Raw genomic sequence first — 27,115 nt, forward strand, 5'->3', positions numbered from 1 at the left:
AGTCAAATTAGCAAGGATCCGAGTTAATGTATAACTCGCTTGCCTGCATGGCAGAACAGTTTCATGGATTTCTTGCTTTTTTATGTTCCTTTCTTCTTTTTGTACCTCTTCCTGTCCCCAATCTGAAGTCTGTATTGTGCTGCTCTCAATACTATTAGTCAGAGGGATGAATGTGCATGAAATGATCCAGCCAAAAGCTAAGCACTTATAAGTCCCATTGATTTAAAAGAGAGAATTAAGCACCAGCTTTAATCTCTCCCATTTAAACTGTTAGGACTTCAGAGTACTTAACTTTGGCTGTATCATGCTCATCATTTTCAAATAACTGAATATTAGTACTTTTGGTTAAGCATTTATCCTGGTCCAGCAAGCAGACCATAATACTGGGTGCCATCCACACATGCAAAAAGAAGTTCCTGTGTGAAGACCTCACAGTAGATGAAAAGAACAGTTTACAAGCTTAACATAACTGGATCCAAGTAACGATCATTGGATGTGGGTTTTACATGGCTGTTTGGGGAACAAAATAAGGCATATACTGTATACCAACGATCCATGAATGTAAATAAAAAAAGAGGAGCTCTTGAGACCATACACCACACTTGAATCTAACCCAGCATCCAATGCCGGGCACAATCCAATTACACAGTAAAGTGTAAGGATGTGCATGGCAGTGGGGCTAGTCTTTGTAAAAGGGAGAACTGAGAAAAGCAAGCAGAACGAGGTGTGTGTATGCGAAGGTGAAAATGAGGGTGCAAAGGGAGGCTTGCAGAAAAGAGGGAGCAGGGGGGAATGGGGGTGCAGAAGAAAGCAGGGGCATGTATGTGTCTGCAGAATAGAGAGGATGGTTGCTTCATAATGGGGGGGAGGTGAAAAGGGTGCCTAATGGTTGCAATGTGAGAGAGGAGGAATATTCAGGAGGCTACCATGGTGGTTGTGTGCAAGCAGGGGGTACTGCATAAAAGGAAGGCTGAGGACAGGGGGGCGAGGGTGAAAATGGGTGCAATGCAGGGCAGAAAAGTGGCATCAGAAATGGAGTAGGGAAGGTGAAAAGTGAGCTTGTTCGTTACATGGGGTAGGAAGGGGAAGATCTAGGAGATTAATTGTGGGGTTGGAGAGCAAAGCGTGCAGAGATGCAGCGCCTAGTAATACCATAGAAACAAACTCAAGCAAAACCACTGGTCTTCTGTGATGACCTATTTGTGACAAGGAATAGCTCACAGCCGGTTGTTTATCATGGTTAGGCAGCAGCTGTAAGATATGCCCTGTTACACTTGGCTGAATAGGATTCTTGATGTCATATTATCTATGTCACAGATGAAACCGTTTCTGCATTTTTATTTGGAGGTTTGTATGTCTCTGTTAGGGACGCAGGTGGCGCTGTGGTCTAAACCACAGAGCCTAGGGCTTGCTGATCATAAGGTCAGCGGTTCAAATCTCTGTGATGGGGTGAGCTCCCGTTGCTCAGTCCCTGCTCCTGCCAACCTAGCAGTTCGAAAGCACATCAAAGTGCAAGTAGATAAATAGGTACCACTCCGGTGGGAAGGTAAACGGTGTTTCCGTGCACTGCTCTGGTTCGCCAGAAGCGGCTTAGTCAGGCTGGCCACATGACCCGGAAGCTGTATGCTGGCTCCCTCAGCCAGTAAAGTGAGATGAGCGCCGCAACCCCAAAGTTGGCCAGGACTGGACCTAACGGTCAGGGGTCCCTTTACCTTTACGCCTCTGTTGCATGGAAGTATGAACTTGCACAAGCTAGTGTAGGCCAGTGAAAGTAATAGTTACGTTTGCTCAGAGTAAAGGTAAAGGTAAAGGAACCCTGACAGTTAGGTCCAGTCGCAAATGACTCTGGGGTTACAGCACTCATCTTGCTTTACTGGCCGAGGGAGCCGACGTTTGTTCACAGTTTTTCCGGGTCATGTGGCCAGCATGACTAAGCCGCTTCTGGCAAAACCAGAGCACCGCACAGAAGTGCTGTTTACCTTCCCGCCGGAGAGGTACCTATTTATCTACTTGCACTTTGACGTGCTTTTGAACTGCTAGGTTGGCAGGAACTGGGACAGAGCAATGGGAGCTCACCCTGTCGCAGGGATTCGAACCGCCGACCTTCCGATCGGCAAGCCCTAGGCTCAGTGGTTTAGACCACAGTGTCACCTGCGTCCCTTTTGCTCAGAGTAGGCCCATTTAAATGAACACCCAACTTAGGTCCATTCATTTCAATGGGTTTAGTCTGAATATGACCCCAGGTGTTTGGCTCAACTCCCATCAGTCCCAGCAAGAAAGGCCAATGGTCAGGAACAATGGGAGTTGTAGAGGGCACCACATTGACTACCAATGAGGTTGGGGTGTTGGACTCCAACTGGAGACACCCAGGTTCAAAAACCCGCTTAGCCATAAAGCTCACTGGACCCTGGGCCACTATTTCAGCCAACCTACCTCACAGGATTGTTCAAAGGATAATATGAGTGGGGGAAACAATGAACATTGCCTTGATCATGTTTGAGGAAGGGTGGGATATAAATGTAATAGTTCACACCAGTGGTTCCAAATCAGCTTATTACTGAGGTCCCCTTATTTTTAAAAAGCCAAGCCACGGACCCCCTACTTTTGAAAATTTTGATAACTCCATGGTTGTTACCTCCACAAAGCAATTTTCTGAACAAAATGTGGGGTACCCCCAAATAAGCAAAGGATTTTAGGTATACTAAAAAAAAACAGACTAGGGCTGAGCAATATCTGGTTTCCAACATCGTGATATATCAACAGCTAAACAGCTTGATATTCCGATATATCACGACATCTGAAATGGGAGATCAGGCGTGAGGGAAGGAGCAGTCGCAGAGATCTGGTGGGTGAAGGAAGGAGAGGAAGCAAAGTCACCTTCACTGGATGGTTTGAGTGGGAAGGGATGGGGGTGCATTAGGCCGCCTTCAGCGGCGCCAGCGAAGATGTGCATCTACTGTGGCTGCTACTGCTTTCCTGCAGACTGAGGGAAAATGCTCCGCCTCAGTGCCAGGGGAAGGTAGTACCTGGTGCCTTGAAGTGAGGGCGATCAGCTGCTCTGTTCTCCGTCAGCGTGAGGGGAAGGCAGGGCCTCGTAATCGGCTGCCCTGCCCTCCCTCACACGAGGAGCAATACATTGCTGTGCATTGCCGGGTCAAAATCATTATTGCGGTGTGATTTCAAAACCGATTTTGGCTAACTTATTGAAAAATCTCACAAGACCATAAAATCTGTGATATTACCGGGCAAAAATGACAAAAAAAAAATGTTGGGGAGAGGCAAGCGATGGGGCCGTGGACCCCTAATTAGAAACCACTTGTTTACACAGTGATTCTCACATTATAGGCTTATCATGTGTTCTTCCCTTCCTATAAATTTCACACAGTGAACAGGAAATGAACAATAGAAATTTCAAATGACCAAACTACATTAAAAATGCCCAAAGAATGAGATGTTGGCATTCTACTGAATGCGATAGCACGTATGAAGTATGCAGAGAAGGAAATTTGGTGCTTACATTTATTAAAATGCTACATGAGTGGATATCACAATTTTGAGGTTATTTTAAAAAAGACACCAGGCAGGGCTGGGTTTTTTTAAAGTTTAGCTTCTAATCCTTTGCACACTTACTTGGGAATAAACCCACCAAACACAGTGGTAATAGGCATGTTCATTTGCTCCCAAATAAACACGCACATGACTGGTTAAAGTTCTATTACTCCTTTAAGCTATAATGTTTTAGGATGTTTTGAGTTTGGCTGATGTGCTCTCTTAGGATCATTTTTTTTTACCCACAAGGCCAGAGGCCAAAACGTATCATCACTACCGTGGCAGTTCTGCTGTGCACAAGTACTCACAGATATTTGCCGTGCCCTTAGGAATGGGAAGATATGAGCCTGCACTCCAAGGTCGCCCCTGATAGTTCTTCTTGCATTTCCCACAGTCTGGGCCTGTTGTGTTGTGCTCACATTCACATAACAATTTTTTGTTTTCTTCTCTGCAGCCGGTGGCATGGAGATTACACTTGCACCTAACAAAAGAAAAGGCAAGGTGTTATCACAAGTGGAGATTTCATTTCAGGATGTTGTTCTCCAAACTGAAGACCAGCTCTTGGCAAGAAACATCTACATAACAAAACATTCTGCTCTTGTTGTTGCTGGTTTAACGTCTGTTGGTTTGTTGTTGTTGTTTTTTTAAGCCTCCTAGCACTGTTTCAAATTGCTTTCATACATAAATGCTGTGACAGTTGGATATTGCTGTTTGGTGTGTACTAATCAAACAAAAAGTAACTACATCAAAACTTTCAGATCTGGTTCTCTTAAGCCCTGTGCTCAAATCAACATAGCTCCTTATAATTAACAATTGTATATTATATCCCAATCCTACAAAGAACAAACTTAACTAAAGACTTAACTGGCTTAAATTGTAATTCCTGCATCTCCAGAAAGCTTGGAAATCGGAAGTTCTGTGATGTGAGTGTATAGCAACGAGGGATTACCAACAGGGAATTATCTGAATGTCTCTGAGCTATAGCACCCAGACCTGTGCAGGGAGGGGGGGGACCAGGTATACTTGCCCCAGGCCTTGGAGGGCTAAGCTAGCCAGAGGCCTGCTGGACTTACACTGTCATGCCAATCCCTGTGTCTCCCAGCTGTCCTAGGCCTCAGACAAACTCTGCATGGGCCTCAAAGCACCTGGGACTCTCTCTCTGTGTGTGTGTGTGTGTGTGAAGGCTTGACGGTTCTAAGTGGCACCAAACTGAAAGAGGCTGAGTGAAATCAGCTTCCAGAAATTCTCCATCCTATTTGCAGGTGACAAAAAGCAGGGAGGGCATTTCTTGAAATACTTTATTTTGGGAAATCTGCAAGATTCTTTAACTTTTGGTGGGTAGGGGGCAAAAAAAGAAGAAGAAAAAAGAAGTCTCCTTGGATAAATCTCCACTCAGTTCCTGCTAAATGAAACTCCATTGTTTGTCAACACTGGTGGATGGAAGAGGCAATGAGCTATGAGAACAGGGCAGGAAGGGGGGAATATGGTGAGCAAGTCAATAGAATTCTGTTTCCCCACCCCTTTCAGAATGAAATGGGACTTGCAAAAATGCTCCTATATGCAACTAACTTGATCCGGAAACTTGAGATCTTAACCATCATACCATGACCACCTCAAGGGAAACCTTTTGCATCAATAAATGGTTGGAAAAGTTCTGGTTATTTTAATTTTAGACATTGGCCCTGGGCTATTTGGGCAAAAAATAAAATAAAATAAAATAAAATAAAAGAACAATGTATTCTACTGTGCTATAAGTATGCAAATTGAAATGGACTGAACCAGAATATGGACCAAAGTCCTTTAATGAACCCAATGCCTCTTAATGAACACCCAAAAATCCCCCAAGAACTGAAGATGCATTCAAAATGAAAAAGCTCATTTTATCAGCATGAAAGCATTGTTATTTCTTTCCAGTAGATGTCAGAAATGGTTTAAAATCGCCTTCAGATACATGTTGGAGAGGTGCCCAGGTATTTAGCAACTCTGGTTGATTATTTTCCTAACGATTTTACATCCGGTGGTTGGAAAGATTCTTCTGTGGGCATTTGTCACCTGTTCCAAGGAGTGACTAGTAATTAGGGCAAGGCGGAAGGGGCAAGCATTTTTTTTTAAAAAAAATAGCAAGTGCAAATGAACAGCTGCCAAACCTGACTTCCATTTAAGGGAAATTTGACCTGAGGCAAGTAGCAACCCACACATATATCCTCAGGGCAAAGCCAACTTATGGCATCTTTAAGGAATTCAGGATAATGGCAGATAGAATTGGTAACCTGGTACATGCAGTTTGCATTTCACCTGTGGCTTAAGTAAATGATGCTCTCAAGAATGGCTGCTATAATACCTCATTCCAGCTGGAAATATTAACAAAACACCTTTTCCCTTTTAATTAAAATGGGTGTGCGAGGGTGGTGGGAAATCCCTGTAAACAGGTTTATAAATGAGGCTCCGCTAAGCGGAAAGTTTAATTGTTCTCTATTAGTGGTGCTAGATTCCCTGATAAAAGGCTTGTTTTCTTCGCACACATCATTTACAGAATGGCTTTAAATATAAACAAAAACACTGCTCAGTTCCTGACAATAAAAAAAAAAATACTGATTAAAATAGGTAAAGAATGGAAAATCTGGAAATTGGAGAGGTTCTACGAGGTGTTATAAATGAAGAGTCACCAGATATTTTTCTGCCTGATATGAAGCCCAGGTGGCACCCCCCTACACACACACACACACACACACACACACACACACACACACTTTAAAAAACCTTGAACATAAGAAGAGGCTACTGGATCAGGCCAACGGCTATCTAGTCCAGCATCCTGTTCTCACAGCGGCTAACCAGGTGTATATGGGAAGCACAACCATTTTGGCTGTGAGTCCTGGTCTTACGGGGTTTTGTTGGGTGTGTTGCTCTCTTTTTGTATCTTTCTTTTAGAACTTGTTCTTTTATGTGGAAATTGTTCAGATTGGCTGTGTCTTTTTTAAAAAAACTGTATGCATGTATGAAGGCAGGATCCGAGCATAGATCTGCCATTGAAGTTTTGTTCTACCAGTACTGCTTTTCCTTTCATTCCACTGAGTTTTCAAATAACCAGTGGCGTAGCGTGGGGGGGTGCAGGGGGGGCGGCCGCAACATCTGGGGGGGGGCGCACTCGCACTCGCAGCTCTCTGCCCCTACCGGGTTAGGGGGCGCAAATTACTTGCCTTGCCCCGGGTGCTGACAACCCACGCTACGCCACTGCAAATAACAGATTTCTATGTTCAAAATGAGTAAGAAAACTCACCACACCCACAGCTTTGATTTCTAAGAGTTGGAAGAGCAAATTCAAAAAGAAACAGACCTTATAGAGGTTTGCAAGAGCTCCTGTTGAAATATTATGAAAGCACTATGGTTGGGATAAATTCTCAGCAGAACCCACCTACTCTAGTGAGCCCATAATTTAGTGGCATAGCACACAACCTGCATGCAAAAGATCCCAGTTCCAGTTCCCAGGACTCCCATTTAAAAGGGAGCAGGGCTTGGAAAGACCATTGCATTAAGTCCTACATAACAGTTACAGGAGTAATAGTCTCTAATGGTGTTAAGCAGCTCAAGGTGCTCAAATGCTCCTTCCTCTATGCAGTATTCTGGAGGTGCAAACACAGGATGAATTAGGAGTATTTGAACCAAAAGGGGCTATGGATAAGATGCATGCTTCTACACTTGTGTGATATGAGGGTGCATGTAAGGCAACTGTCATGTTTTTGACTACACAGCAGTAGTCAAATTGTTGCAAAAACAGCAAGCAGTCCTGCAGCCCCAGCATGCTCAGTCTATGTGATCTGACAGGCAAAATGTGTACAAACAACTTTGCATACATTCACATGGATGTGCATAAGTTAACAGTACCAAAAGGAGTTCTTACACCTTCCCCTAGTTAATGCAGCTAATTACCAATGGATGCTGGAGAATGTGAAATGGTTTGTGTATTGCCCTATAAACAGACAGTGCTTCTATGTAACTTTCATATGTAACATGCATAACGCATGTGTACTGAATGAAGACACTACTTGGCCAGTTTATGCAGTATTCGGTCGACATTACCCACTTGTGCACATTCTCCAGCATTCCTCGGAAGCAATGCATATTGCCTGGGAAATGTGCAAACTCACCTGTTCACGCTGTCTCTGTGTTAACAGGTAGGCGATTGGACTAGATGACCCTCGTGGTCCCTTCTAACTCTACAATTCTATGCATATATGCTCAGCGTTTTAATGTGACTGTGCATGTTAGTGGTGTTTCTGCACATTTTTCACTGCACTTATATTAGGTACACTGCAGTTGCATTAGCTACAATAAATGAGGCTCTGCTAAGTCACACATATAAAAGGTAAAGGATAAAGGGACCCCTGACCATTAGGTTCAGTTGTGGCTGACTCTGGGGCTGTGGCACTCATCTCGCTTTACTGGCCAAGGGAGCCGGTGTACAGCTTCCGGGTCATGTGGCCAGCATGACTAAGCCGCTTCTGGCGAACCAGAGCAGCACACGGAAACGCCGTTTAGCTTCCCACCGGAGAGTGATACCTATTTATCTCCTTGCACTCTGGTGTGCTTTCGAACTGTTAGGTTGGCAGGAGCTGGGACCGAACAATGGGAGTTCACCCCCTCACAGGGATTCGAACCATCGACCTTCCGATCAGCAAGTCCAAGGCTCAGTGGTTTAGACCACAGCGCCAAAATGAAAATAAATTCTATGCCTTGAGATTTGGGGTGGGGGGGTGGGCAGGCGGGCGCAGGCTTGTAGAGATTGGCAGGGAAAGTGAGAAGCTTCTTCTTCTTAAAGGCTTTTGTTGCAATTAGTTATCATGGCTTCTTCCTTCAAGTCTTGTTCTCCCAGACAACTAATCTCTGAAATAGCCAACACAGGCTTGGTGTTTTGGATCACTGTTTGTCTCGTGCTCCAATACGACCTCCTTCGTTCAGCCTCAACAACATTTAATTTCTCATTCAGTTAAAACAAAAAGGCCATCAGGAGGACGCAGATGAATATATTCAGTTTAGGGGAGAATTCCCTTTGACCTGACTAGGTTATGATTTCATACAACAACCACCATAAACAGGAGGATATAAATAATGGGAAGCATTACATCCTGTGATTTTTGAGGCAGGGATTATTGGCTAAAAATCCCATGTTTAATTTTTGTGAGAAGTTCAGAGTTCTCAGAATCAGTGTCTGTTTGACCTTAGATTCCATAGGACATAGCAAGAGTTTCATACTCTGAGAGATAATAAGAGGACAGCAATGGCATTTTGTGCTGCATACTGAAAAGCATTGCCTTCTGAATATGGGGCTCTCTATATCTTTATCAATCTAGTGAGATGCAGCTGAACTACTCTAGTAAATTCTGTGCATGTCATTGTGAGGAAATTCATTCTATAGCTACAAAAATGACTTGTGTACTAGAGAGAATGATGCATAATGAATGGATAAAGAAAGCCAATGCACGCTCAGCTCAGCTGAGAAGTATATATGCAGTGATGGGCTTATGAATGTTTGAAGGATGTACATGCCAAAAGAGAGAATTCTGGATTCTGCCTCTGAAGTGTAAGTGGACAGAAATCAGAAAAATGTAATTATCCATTGGCTTTTCTTGAAAGCAAGACTCCATTGCAGAGCACATCTAAACCACCCATCTGTTAGTTGTCTTCATTATCTAATTGATTATTCCCATAAAAAAACAACAACTTTGGTTTAACAATATTTTAAGTCTCTTATTATACGCATTATATATTTCTTTGAATTTTTATCCCACCCCATCCCATGGACTGGATTAAGTATAAAATAAAAACAATATATAAAAAAGACTTTGGAGCTCATCTTGATTCATTTGCAGTGACGAGCAAAACACAATTCAGCCATTTGTCTCATTCAGAGATGTCAAAGAAATGGAAAACATTGGATTGCAACATGCTGGCTTCTGTGGAAAAAGTTTGCATCAGAACTGGGCCAAAGTTCAACTGGACTTGGAAAAAGACTGACTGATTTGGAAATAAAAAATAAATAACGCACCTTAGAGACCAACTAAGTTTGTTCTGGGTATAAGCTTTCGTGTGCATGCACACTTCATATACACTGAAACAGAAATGATGACTGATTTGGCTAACTAAAACCCACAGTTACCAGACTCTATTCTAACTGAGGCCATCCATCAATTACACTTCCACCTAGGTCACAAAATGTTTCTATTTTTCAAGCCAGGTCAGATATATATCTAGAAAGTATGGTCACACACCCAGCCAAATTATGAAAAAACCCATCCCTTCAGGCATGTCAAATACCTGTCCAAACAACAAATCCCCTTGGGCAAAGCTAGCCATGTATCCAAAACTCCAAACAAACTCCAGAACCTCACATTTGCTTAGACCAGATATTTATCTCAATTCTATCTTAATCCCCAAATTCACCCCCATCTTTTGTGTCTACCTAAACTCCAAATGCTGGCATTACACTAAGACTAAAGCTAAATGGACACCCAAGTCTCCAAAGCCTTCAAAAGCCTTTGTACATGGCCAGACTCCCATCCCCCAAAGCACTCCTCTGTAGGAAAAGATGAAAAGCTAGGCTGACTTCTTTCATACTGATGAGAAACTGAGAAAATACAAAGATATGAAAGAGAGAACATAAAGACCCATTTCCAGCTGTTTATAAAAAAGAGCTCAAAATAATGATGATTATATTTCACAATTAGATAATGGCTTGAGGCTAAAAAGAAATCCAACTCACTTTGATAGCAATCTCTTTCCTTCCTCTGGGGTACTACAAGATGGTAACCAACAAACAGCGCAACCACACGATTTGAGGATAATTCAATTGCTCTTATTAAACTATGCTTGTGTCCAGCAGTGGGGGTTGCAAATATAGGTTTGGCTAATGGCCAACTCCAGCGGGTGGTAAAGTGGGGATAGAGGCCAAGACTTTGAGGTGAACAAAGGATCTAATGAAGACATTTGGAGAGGGTCCAATGATACCATGAAGTCTTTGTTTTCATTCTAGTCTAAGCTAGGTTTGCTATTAAACATTAAAGATACATGCATTCTTGCTCTTTTTCTGCCCAGCCCAACATTGGGTCCTCCAGAAGTTGTTGAACTACAACTCTGATTAGTTCCAGCCAGAAAACCTATTGGTCAGGGATCATGGCAGTTGTATTCCAACAATATCCGGATGGCGCCAAATTGGCTACCCCTTGATCCAGAGTAACCAAAATGCTAACCCACAGTATTATTTCAACTAAATAAAATGATGGACAGTCAAGCAATTGCCTAGACTTTTTTCTTGCTCCTAAAACTCACAAAGCCTCCAACTTCCATAAACCCCAGCCATCATAGGCAATGACCAAGGATGATGGGAGCTATAGTCCAACATTGTCTGGAGGGCCACCTATTACTCACCCCTGTTCTAAAGAGAGAGTTTTAGAGAGGGGAGGGAGCCATCTTTCAGCTACTAAAATCTGATGTTGACACATATTCTGCACACCTCTGGGGCAAATCCACAGCATACATTTAAAGCACACCCAACACACATTTAAAGCATGTTTCCTTCCATAAAGCTACGGTTTCCAGAGCCATTAGCCAACTACAGTTCCCAGGATTCTTGGGGGAAGTCATGTGCATTAAATGTACGACGCAAACCTTCCTTTTCATGGTCTGTCACTGTAACAGCCACCTTGTCAGAGCAGAGATGGTGAAATTCAACAGTGGCTTGCTGTGTATCTGGAAATCTTGGCACTGTTTGTATCCACAACTAGCTGATCTCTATCTTCCTACTCCAACCGAGAAAACCTGTACATGAAAGTCTTATTCATGGCACACAAAATATGCAGTTTTAATTCCCAGTACCTCCAAACTGCTGCCTAATATCCTAATATCCAGCTCTTCCTCCTTGGATGGGTCTGTTTGCTTTCTTGACCACACATCTTTGCTACTCTCATTATTTTGGCAGAACACGTTTTAAAATACCTGTCAGAGCTGCTACCAGGTCCCAGCTCACATAGGACCACGCCACACAGCGTCCACTTTAAAAGAGTCTTTATTGAGTTACAGGTTTCATTTCCGAACTGCAGCGTGCAGCTCTACACCTTCTGCCCTAGGTCGGCGAAGACCCATCTGAGTCCCCGCCTCTTGCACACCAGCTTAATACCCTAGCCTTGCTCCACCTCCTTCGCCTCTCCCTACGTCTCTGGGTCCTTCTGCCCCCCTGGGACTCCTCCCTTCTACTCTCCTCTGACGCTGACCCCCCTGATCCTTCCGCTTCCTTTCGGCGGGCTTTGGGACCTGGCTCACTCTCCGGGCTGCTTACTGCTCCAGCTTCCGCTGCATTTGAACTTGGCGCGCGCGCCCAACTATCTACTTTCCTCTTGACCGTTGCCTCGCTCTCTGAGGAGGGCGTGACCACCCCTGACTCGTGCCCTCCCTCCTGCTGACGGCCTCCGGAACCCGATGCCTGGCTGCCTTCCTCCCTGCTGCTCTCAGTCTTGAGCGTGGGTCCCGACTTCCAGCTGCTGCTCTCTGAATCTCCTCTGTTCCCTTCCTCCTGGGGTGTCCCCCCGGATCCCCCCCTTGCTCTGCTCACTGGGGCTCCCTTTTGGGAGTCCTCTGACTCACTGCTTAGGCTTGGAGATCTCGGGTCGTCATCATCACTCATTCTCCCTTCGGCTTCCTCCCCCTCGCTCTCTGTTTCCACCCTTCTCTGCGTCTCTGCTTCTGAACCCCTGACATCCATCCCCCCCTCGAAGCCCCCCCTTCCCCCCTCCCCGCTGTCAGGTGTGGGTGCTGGGTGCTCCATCCTCATGGGAGGGAATGCTGGATACAGGTCGCTCCCCGTGGGTGGCCGCCAACTGAAAACCTCCGAGTCTTCCCCCTCGCGGTCGTCGACGTTGACTTGTTGCTCTTCCATCTCTGTGCCGCCGTGCTCGAACCCTAGGTCCTCCCCGAACACGTCCATGTCAGTCTCTGCGTCGGTCGCTCGACCTGGCATCTCCAGCCACTTCCTGCGCCATTGCTCCTCTGGTCGATCGTCCCACCAATACGAGTTGCCTGATGCCGAACCTGCCGGTGAACCTTCTGGGGAACGGGTGCTCCGTGCGGGTTCCCCTTCTGAGTCGAATCCATGGAACGTGCTGGAAGAAAGTGTGGGTGTGAACAACCAGTCGTCGAAGAAGCTCGCTGGCATGGGTTTGTGTGGGAAGAGGGCATGAAACTCGTCCTTGAGCAGGGGTTCCTCCAAAGCGTAGTCTGGTACCCAGCTATTGGCACTGGCCCGGGTGCCCTCCCTGGCTAAGAGGTATTCGACTCCCTCCTCCCCCCATCTGGAGTCCAAAATCTCCGTGACCTCGTTGATGTGGTCCTGGTGCTTCACCCCCCGCGTCTCCGTCCGTTCCCGGAGCGGACTTGGCGCCGTCCCTGGCTCCTGGAACCTGTGAGGTGCCTTGTAGGGAGTGAGCACCGACCTGTGGAACACCGGATGCATTCTGGAACCCTCCGGCAGCGCCAGTCGGAAGGCTACCGGGTTGATCTGCGCTTCGACTTGGTACGGACCGATCTGCTTGTGCCCCAACTTCTTCTTGGCAAGTGACCTGGTCGGCACTGCGTGGGCTGCCAACCAGACCCAGTCTCCCACTTGGATCACTTCGCCAACCCGCCTGTGCTTGTCAGCTTGCACCTTGTAGGCGTGCTTAGCTAGCTCCAGCTGCCGTCTGAGTTGATCGTGGACCGCCTGCAGCTCTGACGCGAACGCGTCCGCCGTCTGTGGTTCTTCTTCCCCCACTCTCTCCAGTCCCGGGAAGGTTCTGGGATGCCTCCCATTGTTGGCAAAGAACGGCGTCACTCCTGTGGACACGTGCTTCGTGTTGTTGTAAGCGAACTCGGCTAGCGGCAGGTAATCCACCCACGTCGCAGGCTGTTGATTGGCATAGCATCTCAGGTACTGCTGCATGATGGCATTGACCCTCTCTGCTTGCCCGTTGGTCTGCGGGTGTCTTGCTGATGCCAGATTGACCTTGACATTTAGAAAACCCATCAGCTTCTGCCAGAAAGACGAGATGAACTGGCGTCCGCGGTCGGACAGGATAGACCGTGGCAGGCCATGCACTTTGAACACGTGATCTATGAACAGTTTGGCGGTTTGTTCCGCCGTGGCCACCTTCGCACACGGAATGAAATGTGCCATCTTGGTGAACAAGTCCACCACCACTAGCACAGCTGTCTTGCCTCTCGAGCTGGGTAAATCCGTCACAAAGTCCAGGGCCACCCTCTCCCACGGTTCAAACGGCGTTTGCAGCGGTTCTAACAGTCCCGCCGGTGGTCTGTGTACCGGCTTGGCCCTCTGGCAGGTGTCGCACCTCGCGACGTAGTCCGCGACCTCCCCTCTCAGCCTGGGCCACCAGAAGTCTCTCGCGACTAATTCCATCGTTTTCTCTGTGCCAAAGTGACCGGCCGTGGGTGCGTCGTGCAACTGTTGCAGTACCTTGGCGCGAAGGTCGTCTCCTGGTACATAGACAGCCCCTTTGCGTAGGAGCAAGCCGTCCCGCACCTGGAACTCGTCCGTGGTAGCCGTGCCTCTGAGCAGTTCCGCCATCTTGTCTTGTGCGAATGAGTCGTCCCGCAATGCACGTCGCACCGCATCCAGGTCTACTGTAGCTGAGGCACACGCCCACGCCGTCGGTGCGAAGATGTGCATGGCCGCCGCTGGCGTCACCTCTTCTAGGTATTGCGGTTTTCGGGACAGTGCATCCGCCATGATGTTGGTGTCGCCTGGGACGTACTCTATTCGGAAATTGAAGTCAGCAAAGAACTCCGCCCAACGTATCTGCCTCTGGTTCAGGAACTGAGCCGTGCGCCAGTGCTCCAGATTCTTGTGGTCCGTGCAGACCTGCACCGTGTGCTTGGCGCCGATTAGGAAGTGCCTCCACGCCTTGAAAGCTGCATGAATGGCTAGCAACTCCCTGTCCCAGATGGTGTAGTTCTGCTCCGACTTGCTGAGCTTTCTGGAGTAGAACGCTCCCGGCCGCCACACCCCCTGCGGGTCTCGCTGCAGCAGAACAGCTCCCACGGCTCTGTCTGACGCGTCTGTCTCTACCCTCAACGGTTTACTGGGGTCGATATGCAGCAGTTGCTTCTCCGATGCGAAGAGACGCTTGAGCGCTTGAAAGGACTGCTCCGCCTGCTCCGTCCAGATGAATTTCTTTTTTTTGGAGCTGAGCGTGTCCGTAATCGCTGCCGTCTGCATCGCGAACCCCTTGATAAACTTGCGATAGAAGTTGGCGAAGCCGACAAACCGCTGGACCTCCTTCCGGTTGCGCGGGCTCTTCCAATCCAATACCGCACGAACCTTGGTGCTGTCCATGGCTATCCCCTTGTCCGACAACTTGTATCCCAGGAAATCCACCTCCTTCGTGTCGAACTGGCACTTCTCCAGCTTGGCGTACAGTCTATGTTGTTGCAACCTGCTGAGCACCTCCCTCACGTCTCGGTCGTGAGCTTGCTGCGAGTCCGAGAAAATCAGGATGTCATCCAGGAAGCAGACGCATGTCTTGTAGAGGAGTCCCTCCAACACGTGATGCATAAAAGCTTGAAAACAGTGAGAGCCATTTTGTAATCCAAAGGGCATAACCCTGTACTCGTAGGTGCCCAGCGGTGTGAACATGGCCGTCTTCCACTCATCGCCCTCCCGCATGCGGATGAGATTGTACGCCCCTCGTAGGTCCAACTTGGTGAACACGCGTCCCTTGCGCACCGTCGCGAGGAGGTCGTCAATCCTGGGCATGGGGTAATCAGACGGTTTGGTCATCTGGTTCAAAAGGCGGTAGTCCACAACGAGTCTTTTTTGGGGCGTGTCTTTCTTTTTCACGAAGAAAACGGGACTGCCCCCCACTGCCTTGGACTCTCTGATGAAGCCACGCTCCAGGTTATGCTTGATGAACTGTTTGAGTTCCTGCATTTCATCTTCAGACATGGAGTATAGCCGCCCCTTCGGCAGCGTCGCCCCCGGTAGGAGGTCAATCTTGCAGTCATATGGCCGGTGAGGGGGTAGCTTGTCCGCCTCCTTCTCGCAGAAGACCTCCAAAAAGTTCGCGTATTTGTGGGGGACCGCTTGCAACGTTCCCAACTGCAGTTGTGATTCCTCCTCCTCTCCCTCCCGTCGGGGCAGGATGCAGTGTTCTGCGCAATAAGAGGAGCCGAAGATCAGTTGTCTCTGGTACCAAGCCAGTGTCGGACTGTGCCTGTCCAGCCAACTCATGCCCAACACAATGGGCGTGTCCGACAGTTGGGTGACATTAAAACTGATGACTTCCCTGTGGTTGCCAAGGCGCATCACCATTGGTGGCGTCTGCTTCACCACCTGCCCCCCTAGCAACTCTCTGCCATCCACTGTGACGACTTGCAGGGGCAGAGTGGCAGGCAATAGCTGTATAGCGTGCTGCTCCACAAAGCTCTGCGCTATAAAGTCTGCGTTGCTGCCAGAATCCACAGAAAGCGGCACTTCGATAGTGACGCCGTTGGGTAGCTGGAGAGACGCTGTGAGCTGCACCACTGGTTTGGGTGGGAGGGGATCCGTGGGTTGCAATATCGCTGGGGGCTGCTTCACAGATGCGTCTGGCTGGGCCCCAGTGCCTCCGTCTCCAGCCAGACATCGTCGTTTCCCTGCTGTGGTTCTCCTTGCTGCGTTGCTGCAGTCACCATTGCTGAGGCTGCAGTGTGCTTGTGGAGCCTCCGGGGACACTCCTTCGCCAAATGGCCTGGATCCTCGCAGATGTAACACTTCCTGTTCCCTCTAGGAGGCTTCGCTTTCACTGCTGCCGGTGCTAGGGCTCTGGCTGCTGACTGAGCCCTTGCACCTCCAACCTCCATCGGTTCCCCTCCCCCTCCTGGCGGAGGTGTGGATTGCGCACGCGCTGCTTCCCTCGGAACGAAAGAGAAACTTCTCGCTGCTTCGCGCCCTCCACGTCCTTCATCTCTGCACCATGGACGTTCTTCCAGCCTCACCCCCACAGTCAGCGCCCTTTGGACCACCTCCTGCGTGCTTCGGGGCCTCTCCCCCCTTGCAATTTCATCCTTAACCGCAGAACTTAGACCCTCCCAGAAGAGGTCTCTGACAGGGGGCGAATCCCGATCCCATTCTAAAGCACTGACCAGCGCAAAAAATCGGGCGTGATACTGCCGGACGCTCGCCCTCCCTTGTTTTAGTCCATGAATCTCCCGTCTGGCAAGATCCACATCAATAGTAGACAAAAAACACGCATCCATCGCTTTGATAAAGGCATCTGCATTCTGAAGCGCCGGATCTTTATCCCTCCACAAATTGCGCAGCCAGGCTTTGGCATCCCCATGCAAATGGGACAATATGAACCCCACCTTCTCTTCCTCATCTCTAAAGTCTTTTGCCAGCAGTTGCAGTGCGCACATTACGTCTGCTCTAAAATTAGGGTACTGTTGCAAAGTCCCATCGAAGTGAGCCACAAGCCCTCCTGCTCTCCGTGCCAATCCCACGCCCTCCGGTCTGGGTCCCGGTTGCCCTTGCTTAACAAGCATTTCAAACCTGGCGTGTAGGTCTCTGTAGGCGGCTGTAGTCTCCTCCTCCCGTTTCTTGGAAGCCAATACCTCTGAGGACAACTGGGTCACTGCCTCTTGCAACGCGGAGATCCTCTGTTCTTCCGTCATCTTGCTAACCTTTGTGAGCTTGCTTACAGACACCCCTCTTCCTCCCCTAGCGGCTTCTGCTCCCGCTGCGAGGTTTCAGGTTTCTGAAGCTTTGATGAGATGGGTCTTACTGTCAGAGCTGCTACCAGGTCCCAGCTCACATAGGACCACGCCACACAGCGTCCACTTTAAAAGAGTCTTTATTGAGTTACAGGTTTCATTTCCGAACTGCAGCGTGCAGCTCTACACCTTCTGCCCTAGGTCGGCGAAGACCCATCTGAGTCCCCGCCTCTTGCACACCAGCTTAATACCCTAGCCTTGCTCCACCTCCTTCGCCTCTCCCTACGTCTCTGGGTCCTTCTGCCCCCCTGGGACTCCTCCCTTCTACTCTCCTCTGACGCTGACCCCCCTGATCCTTCCGCTTCCTTTCGGCGGGCTTTGGGACCTGGCTCACTCTCCGGGCTGCTTACTGCTCCAGCTTCCGCTGCATTTGAACTTGGCGCGCGCGCCCAACTATCTACTTTCCTCTTGACCGTTGCCTCGCTCTCTGAGGAGGGCGTGACCACCCCTGACTCGTGCCCTCCCTCCTGCTGACGGCCTCCGGAACCCGATGCCTGGCTGCCTTCCTCCCTGCTGCTCTCAGTCTTGAGCGTGGGTCCCGACTTCCAGCTGCTGCTCTCTGAATCTCCTCTGTTCCCTTCCTCCTGGGGTGTCCCCCCGGATCCCCCCCTTGCTCTGCTCACTGGGGCTCCCTTTTGGGAGTCCTCTGACTCACTGCTTAGGCTTGGAGATCTCGGGTCGTCATCATCACTCATTCTCCCTTCGGCTTCCTCCCCCTCGCTCTCTGTTTCCACCCTTCTCTGCGTCTCTGCTTCTGAACCCCTGACAATACCTTTCTGTCTGTAAGAACTTCTTTTCTTTTTTCTTTTGCAGTTACGTAAGCATTCCGGAACACCCAAGGAAGAGGCCTTAGTTTTTGTGTGGGAACAAATCATGGGTTCTTCAGCTTCTTGCAGCTTCTATTTACATCTATGTAACTGACATTAAAGTGTTGTAAATATCACCAAGGTATAACTGCTAATAGCAAGTTGATTCACTTGCTTGTAAGTGTCAACCAGCAGACTGGAGGTCACATGAGGGGATCTCTCATGCTGACAAAAATTAAAAACAAAAAAAATAAGGAGTGTGTGAGAGTTGTTCTTGGATACATTTTTAACGAGGAGCCATATGTTCCTCTCTTAATACGCAACTTAGGATCTTTGCATAGAATTGCCAAGGTTCGTCAAATCAGAATAAAAGCCATGTATAGACTAGTGATAAGAAACTGGGATACTGTTTAGTATCTAACTAAACAGTTCCAGTAGCGCAAATACTTTTGGCTGTGCAATGGAACTCTCTGTCCCTCTCCTCTTCCCACAGACCATGCAGACCTCCTAAATCTGCTCTGGTTGGGTGTGTGTGTTGGGTGAGACTCCACAACAGATTTAGGGGGTGCTCAGGGGAAGGAGAGGGGAAATCCCATTGCATAGCCAAAAGTGCTTGTGCTAGAGGAACTGCTTAGCTGGATACCACCCCATAGTCTTTCTATATAGCCCAAGTTAGCATACTCATTATAGACCTCAGCTCTTTCTCCCAAGCTGAGAGAAAGGCAATGCTCTTTAACCGCTCTCTTGCAAATGTACCTCAGATGCTCATGCTTGTGCCCAAGCCCAAACCCATTAAGAAGTGATGGCAATGAGCAACCGAAGTTTCCAAAGCAGTTGTGGCAGAGGAGGATAGGCAGAATTAGCTTTACATTAGTAATGTTCTCTCTATAGTGTTGTTGGGCTATTCCAATGGGTCTGCCTTAAAGCAAGACCTGTTCACAGTCTGGAATTTGAGAAAAAAATACAAATTTATCACATCTATTCATAAAATATATAAAATGGCCAGCTCAAAAACATTTAGGATTCTTTCCCCTGCCATTAAAAATGTTATCTAATTTTGCTTTTCCATGATGAAGGGCGCTGTATTTCTATTACTTGGTTTTGCATATCCCTCTTCCATGATAGCTCCACAATACTTGTCCTAAAACTGGCCTCTGGAGGAAATATATATATATGTGTGTATGTGTGTGTGTGTGTATATACGAGCAGTTAATAAATGCTTAGTCCCACAATGGATATGGTTATACTTTATTGGACCAGCCTCACTCAGTGTGGTGCCCCACAGATAGTATGGACTTCACAATGGGGTAGGAGAGCTGAAAAAAGTTCACATCTGGCAACCAGTGCACCCCTTTGCTTTCAGATAGTACATGGGTGGACAAGTCTAAAAAGCCTAGGACACAAATTTTCATGGCCCTCTAGTGGCTATGGTGGCTGAGCTCAACTACTCATGTACTATCTAAAACCAAAGTGGCACATTGGTTGCCAAATGAGAAATTTATTGGAATTATTTTCAACTCTATGACCCAACTATCAACTCCCTTCTAGCCCAGCCATGCCCATGGGGGCTGATGGGAGTTGTAGTCTGAAACATCTGGTGGGCATCAGGTCGGAGAAGGCTGTATTAGAAGGCAGCGTGCAACTCAAATATATTTGGCTACAGGTGTTATCTGGATAGACATTTTAGAAATGTTGATTGTATTGGTACTTTATTAGATTTCAAATTCTAGACATCCCCAGAAAATATGGGTGAGCAGTAAAGAAACACCTAAGATGCATACATATTGTTACAGATTTGGGATACCAGTCTAGTAGGGAAGAGTAGAAATTAATGAATGTCAAGAGCTAGCTCATATTTGGAGTATTGAAGGTAAAATTCCAGGCCAGTGGAAAACTACAGGCTTAACTTTCTTTCCAAGCCAGGGCCTTGCCTGGGTGTTAACATGACAAAAGGCGTTGATAGCCCATAGTCCAGGGGTCAGTAAACTTTTTCAGCAGGGGACTGGTCCACTGTCCCTCAGACCTTGTGGGGGGCCGGACTATATTTTTTTTTTGGGGGGGGAATGATGCAAGAACACCACGAGCCCCATTGGCTGCTTACATGTGTCTTGCGAGGGGCTGGCAGCAGGGGGGGGGATGAGCAGTGCACGAAAGGGCTCTGGAGAGGGGCTGCTAAAATGGCAGCCGCTCGAGTGATGCTGCTGGCACCAACAAAACCCAGCCCCTTTCCTCCTCTAGGCAGGGCAGGGAGAAGCCAGGAGGAGGGAGGGAGGAGGTGCCGGTGCCGCCGCCATGTGAGGGAGAGGGAAAGCATGCGTGAGCTGGCGATCCACACGGCGATTCCTGGATCATCCATGGGTCCAGAAGGCAATTGGGCCTGATCTGGCCTGCGGGCCTTAGTTTGCCTACCCATGTCATAGTCCTTGGGCCTGGGCAGACAGGGGTTGCCAAGGTGATGGGGAGGTGGCAGGCTGTGTTCACAGGAAAAACCTAGACTTGGGATAGCAGATGGATGGGGAGGAGCTGCTTGGAGCAGAGGTGTGCTGGGAAGAAGTTCTGTCTCTGTTGTCTTTTCTATCTTGGTAGGCTGGCTGAAGGTAAGCTGGGAAAGGTGTCTTGGACTCCGGTGCTGCACTGCTCTAGGGAACAAGACCTGCTTGAGATGACCATGTTGTAAGATATGGGCTCCCTCCATCGAAATTCAGGTGTAAATATGTGAATGAATCATATTTCTTAAAGCTACGGCAGCCTCTTAACGCTCCTTAATTATCAAAGGAACACAGAATAAGATGTGGGCACCTTGAAACTGCATGAATCTTGCTGCAGCTCAGCAGAGATTGGAGGTGGCATTCAACCTTTGTAACAATATATTGGGGAGGCAGGGATGGAAGGGAAACTGCGAACTGGCGTTTCGTGTCCATTCATGCTGCGTAGAGTCAAGGCATAACTCTCCCATTCAGAACTCCCATAGCCTATGTGTACCACTGGCAATGTTTTAAAAGACCACAGCCATCATTTCAAAAGGCAAATGAGGGAGAATGTTTTACAAGGAACTAGCTTCATAAAATACAGATTGCTGCTGGTAAATAGGGACAGCTAGAGCATGTGGGATACATTTAGCCTTAGTTGCGGTTAAAGAGGAAGCCGTTTATAGGAGGAAGGGGACCCCATATATCTCTTGCATTATTGTTGCTATAAAAATATTGCCTGGAGTGAAATTTGAGGCAAATCTGTGCTCGCCGAGGCAAAACAAATGCAATTTTCAGAAAAACGCAAAAGGATCTTGATAAGACTGATTAGGTTTATAAGGTGGATGAGATATCTTGCATGTCCCTTGGATATCCCTGAATCTTGCCTAAAGCAAAATCTGAGGAGAATGTAGAAGTTCTTGCTTGAGTAAAATTTCTGAGGGATGTTGGAGGAAGCCAAAAAGATTTAACAGTGGTCTTATCCATTTGAGGTACTACAGTACATAGATATGGGGAGGGGGCCCCAATCTGTTTAGTGGGTCACATACTAATTGTGCAAATCTTCTTTAAATGGGGGGCAACAGGGGACAGAAGAATAGACCAGCATTTACAATTAAAGGTAATTGTTCCGCCAAACATGAATGTAGTATTATGACATTATGCATATAGCTAAATTATTCTTTAATTTACAAAGTAAGGACTAATATTGGATAAGGTTTTAAGCTTCTTAATTCTGTAAGTAGCTTTGTGCTGGGAAAGAAGTTTACCTGTGCTGGGCAATCCTCTTTTATGTTCATATTTGAGAACTATGTGTGGAAAAGGAATATTTGTGATTTCATTGGCTGATTAGTTTTTTGGCTTCACTACTTTGGTTAGTCTTTACTGTTCAATTCAGTTTGAGAGGATACCGATTGGGTTTCTACATGCAGTATAATAAAGCAGAGTGTTGTTTTTAGCCCAATATCAATGGATCTATTCTGAGTAAAACTTAGTTGAAGGGCACCCAGTTTCCCCCTTTTGCTCACAGATGGAAAGGAATATCTCTTTTGAGACGCTGCCCCCTGCTGGCAGAGCACAACAGTAATTACATGAGGTGCAATCTTAGAAGAGACATTCCCTCCTCTTCATGTGTTGGCATCCGCCGTGTGTAGCACTTCAATTTTTAAAAAATAGGATTTTAAGTAAAACTAAATAAAAATCTTATCCTGTGATTGACTGCAAGCACCATTTTAACTGATTGATTCCCCCCTATAAAAACTCTTATTAATCTAGCCAATTAATTTACTAAATGGTGCTACCCTTGCAAATGTAGATTTGCTACAGAAACTAGTATCTGGAAATTTAAATGCATTCCAGGCTACACTGATCAATTCCAAGGCACGCTGTTCTAGAACAATACAGTTTCAAGTCAGTTCCCTCCATGCTGTGTTCTAACCTCAATGTGGGAGAAACAGAGCGATGGCGACTTCAAACTGTACTGCCCTGGATCTGTCTGTTTTAGGACTGGAATTACCCTGATAGAGAGAGAAATGTAACATCACACAGATATTCAGGGTTTCCGGATGTTAATTCTGCAGTTCAGTTGCTAAGAATATCTTAGACACATACAAATAAGTGAACACAAACAAAAGAGGTGATATAATAGCCATCATCAAATATTTGGAAGGCTGTCACATGAATAATAGATCAAATTTCTTTTGTCCTGCCCCAGAGAGTAGGTGATGAACCAATAGGTTCAAATTAGAAGAAAGGGGATTTTGGCTAAATATTAGAAAGAACTTCTTGATGGAACAGACCTTGCCCCAGAAAGGTGGTGGACCATCCTTGCTTAGAGGTTTCTAAACAAATTCTGGTCACATATCAGGAAGGCTGCAACAGTGGACTTCTAGCACTGGTAGAGGGTTGGACTGAAGGTAAAGACGTGTGTGGCACTGTGGTCTAAACCACTGAGCCTCTTGGGCTTGCCGATCAGAAGGTTGGCGGTTTGAATCCCTGCGATGGGGAGAGCTCCTGTTGCTCGGTCCCAGGTTCTGCTAATCTAGCAGTTTGAAAGCACACCAGTGTGAGTAGATAAACAGGTACCGCTGCAGTGGGAAGGTAAACGGCTTTTTTGTGCGCTCTGGTTTCTGTCATGGTGTTCTGTTGCACCAGAAGCGGTTTAATCACGCTGGCTACATGACTTGGAAAGCTGTCTATGGACAAACGCTGGCTCCCTCAGCCTGAAAGCGAGATAAGCGCCGCAACCCCATAGTCGCCTTTGACTGGACTTAACCATCCAGGGGTCCTTTACCTTTACCTTTACCTAGAAGGTTGGACTATATGAGATTTCAGGTCCTTTCCAACTCTGTGATTCTATTCTAAGAAATTAGACAGTCTTTCACAATTCCCTTTGCCAGATTCTCAGTGATATAATGAATTTCTGTTACTTGAACTCCACTTTATTTATTGAGGCTGCAATCCATAGGTATCTGGGAGTGCAGCCCATTGAATACAGTAGGGCTGACCTCTTGAGTAAACATGCACAGGACTGCACTGTTAATTTCTATCCTAAGCACAGAATTTATGGAATATGTTCAAGGACACCATTCTTAATGCTGAAGTTCATAAAGAAATCTCGTTGATTCCCAATGGGATTAATTGTGAGCAAGTGATTGATTTAGTGACAAGCCAGCCTTTTCAGGCTTCTGGCATGATTTGCTCTGGGTATATTATTGTCCAAAGGTCAAACAGGAACTCCAAAATATTGTAATAATTGCAGTAGACTTTTGTCATTTTTGTTTAGCGCACTGGTAAAATGAACCCTTTATTAAAGTTAGCAGTGAAATAAGTAAGGAGAAAGAGATTGGATTGGAAAAGTCACCACCAGAACGAGCCAAGATACTTAGCTTTGTGTCACAGAGCTTACTTGCTGTTACGGAAAAAGGTAGATTGTCAACATTTAATCCTTTTTAAGGGTTTATTACTAGACAGTGCAAAAAACAAGGGATGCCTGCTTTTCCCCTGATGAGCACGCTTAAGTCGGAACCTGTAAATGCAAATGGCTAAAAGTGATGACAAGGTAATAGCATGTCATGAGTTGCCCACAGATGATTTCAACAATGTATTGAAAAGTGAGGCAATTTAATAGACACTTTTTGGGCATTGCTTTTTGAAGGAACTCTTTTGATTAACCCATGGACCACGTTTCTTTCTGGACAATCTTCTGAGGCCCCGTGCCAGTAGTAGGCAGGGTCAGAGCAAAAGGTAGGCTGATGTCATGGACTGGCAGGATGCAGAGGAAACGTGGGAGGCACTCGCTGGGGAACCCCCCCCCCCAAGGGAAGAAGGTTCAGAGCCAGGGGATTGGTGGCAGATGATGATGAATGGTCAGAGGGAGAAGATTGGGAGGATGAGGTGTTGGAAGCTGAAGATGTAAAAGGGTTTAGTGAGCAGGGAGAGGTTCTGGAAGAGAGAAGACCAGAAGCTGAAGTAGAAACAGAAGAGGAGGGAGGCCAAGAAGCAGAGATATGTCAGGGTGTTGAAGAAGCAAGGGTGTCTCCCTTTCCTGTTGTGACAAGTTCCCCTCTCCCTGATCTTCCAGGTCCAGGAGAGGTATGAAGTGGGAGGAGCAAAGGTGGGCGCACCAATGTAGTGCTTGGGAAAGTCCCAGGAGAAGAAGAGACTTAGGCAGCTGTGGGAAGACCAAGACCTTCAGTCTCCAGAATTGCCTCATAGGGGCAAGACCTATCAAGAAGAGTTACTGTGCTCATTAGGCCTGGCACTCCTGGGCAGACCTTGTTTTGTCTAATGAAATGTTAACTTCACTTCTTCTGCTTAATTTATTGCTGGCTCGCTCCAATGAATATTAATTCTGCCTTTGTTCAGTAGGCTAGCTGTTCCATCCAGGCAAGGAAGAGGCATTATCAGAGTTCAAAGACGCATTCCAGGCAAGCAAACACACAGTCAGGCTGCAAAGTATGACCAGTGTGGGGTGTGACCTAGGAAGCGTTCTGATGGCCAGACAGATAAGGGTAGAAGTTTGATGCAAAGTACATGAGGAAGCCTTGGGTCTGGGAACATTGGTCTCCACTCACCAGCTAAAAAGCAGGAGGGAGCACACGATGTGATGTTGAGAAGTGGTAGGCCTAACCATTTTGTGACCCCACTGCTCTTCCCCCTCCATTCTCACTCTCTACTGTTGCTTTCCCCCTGCTGCTGGGTCTCCACATGCATGTTTGTCTCGGCTGGGAGAGGAGAGTGCTGGGCAAAGTAGCAGATTAAACACACTGTCTCCACTCACTGGCTCTCTCCCTTGCACAGACCCCATTAAGACATTTGGCTTGGCTCTGTTGCACAATCTGAGCTGCGCTGTAGGGTTGGCTCGCCTTATGTTCAAAGAGCAGCATCCCACAACAGTGCAATCAAACTTCATCACAAACCATTTGTGTCTTCTTCTCTCTTTTTTGGCAGGGTGAGGATTTGGGATGTCAAGTGTTGTTGGATAAACAAGTTAACGGGCAAAAAGTTGCCAAGAAATTTGTAAAGCAAGAACAGGGAGAATTCAAGGTGTCTGCCTCCTCCAAAGCAGCAGATGTGGGTGATATAAAAAATGTGTGCGTGAATAAATGTTTTAAAAATAAAGCAATGTTCACGCCAGGAAGCAGGGGGCGGCACGCAAGAGCCCCATGATGCAGATCTGCTTGGAGAGAGACTTAGGGGCACTTAGGGGCAAACATATTATGCTTAACGCATAGCACACAGCTAAGTCTTTCTTAAAAAAAACAAAAGGAGTAACAGTTGTGGTGCGGCCTGTTGTTGGGATCACAGAATGTAGGGACTGGAAATTTATACTGTTCCCTCCTCAGTTGCAATCTCACCTGAAAATTCCTACCTCTCCCAGCATGGCTACAAGGCTCGGTACACATTGTTCCCATTGATACTGATGAGATCATTTTTTCTTTTTTCTTTCACTAAGTGTCATAGCTGGGTGTATGTGTGGTCTTCAGGCAGGTGCAAGACACACACACCCCATGTAATTAACTCAAGAAAAACAGGAGACATATCAGATGCTATACATTAAGCATAAATGTAGTCTGACTCTATATGCATGGAGAAAGAAACACGTGAACTGGACCATGTCATATTTAACAGGATGTAGTGTCTTCTCCATTCCTCACCTTACATCCTCAATAACCCTTTTGCCACATTGTAAATACTTTCTTTTTTAAGGAAGACTTTTGGTTAAGTGTTAATTTATCTCTGCAGTGACATCATACATGTGTACTCAGAAGAAATCCCCTCACTCAGGAATCTGCTCCAATCTCGTTTCAGACCTGGTCTGGAGAGTGGGGTTGTTGGGGAGTACAACCCTGTTAGTTCTCCTGGAACTCTGGGTGGTTTTTTAATGCCATTCAGAAGCAGGTGCTAGGAGGTTACTGTTCCATTACATGGCTGTTGATTTTGTGGTTACTCGGGGTTCTATCTGTCCCTGATGCTTTTTAATAGATACATGAGAATTTGGGATGAAGTGGGTTTGGGATGAAGTGTCATCAGTATGCAAGTAACTCACAGCATTGCCTCTCTTTTTTCTAGTCTCAGGGAGACTGCACAAACCATGGATATGAATACAGAGGCAGTTTTAGGATATATAAGGGGGAACCAACTGGAAATTAATTCATATAAGACAGAGATACTATGGCTGGGGGAATTTGCTCATCTGTAGGGAGGTGTGACAAACCTAGACAGCCTAGACAGCATCTTAAAAAGTAGAGACATCACCTTGCCAACAAAAGTTGGTATAGTAAAAGCTATGGTTTTCCCAGTAGTGATGTATGGAAGTGAGAGCTGGACCATAAAGAAAGCTGATCGCCGAAGAATTGATGCTTTTGAATTATGGTGCTGGAGGAGACTCTTGAGAGCCCCATGGATTGCAAGAAAAACAAACCTATCCATTTTTAAGGAAATCAGCCCTGAGTGCTCACTGGAAGGACAGATCGTGAAGCTGAGGCTCCAATACTTTGG

General features: G+C 46.9%; 1 protein-coding gene across 11 annotated transcripts in view; it reads right to left on the bottom strand.

Annotated features, from left to right (window-relative positions):
* NTNG1 (netrin G1) overlaps positions 1-27,115 on the bottom strand; it is a 229,726-nt gene that overhangs the window by 67,899 nt on the left and 134,712 nt on the right. For all 11 annotated transcript variants that reach the window (XM_082227890.1, XM_082227886.1, XM_082227892.1 and 8 more), the window contains exon 4: positions 3,858-4,030. In XM_082227890.1, coding sequence (XP_082084016.1) covers positions 3,858-4,030 — 173 coding nt within the window. The remainder of the gene's footprint in view (positions 1-3,857; positions 4,031-27,115) is intronic.

The sequence above is a fragment of the Podarcis vaucheri genome (assembly GCF_965113315.1).
Source record: "Podarcis vaucheri genome assembly, chromosome: 6".
Lineage (NCBI taxonomy): Eukaryota > Metazoa > Chordata > Lepidosauria > Squamata > Lacertidae > Podarcis > Podarcis vaucheri.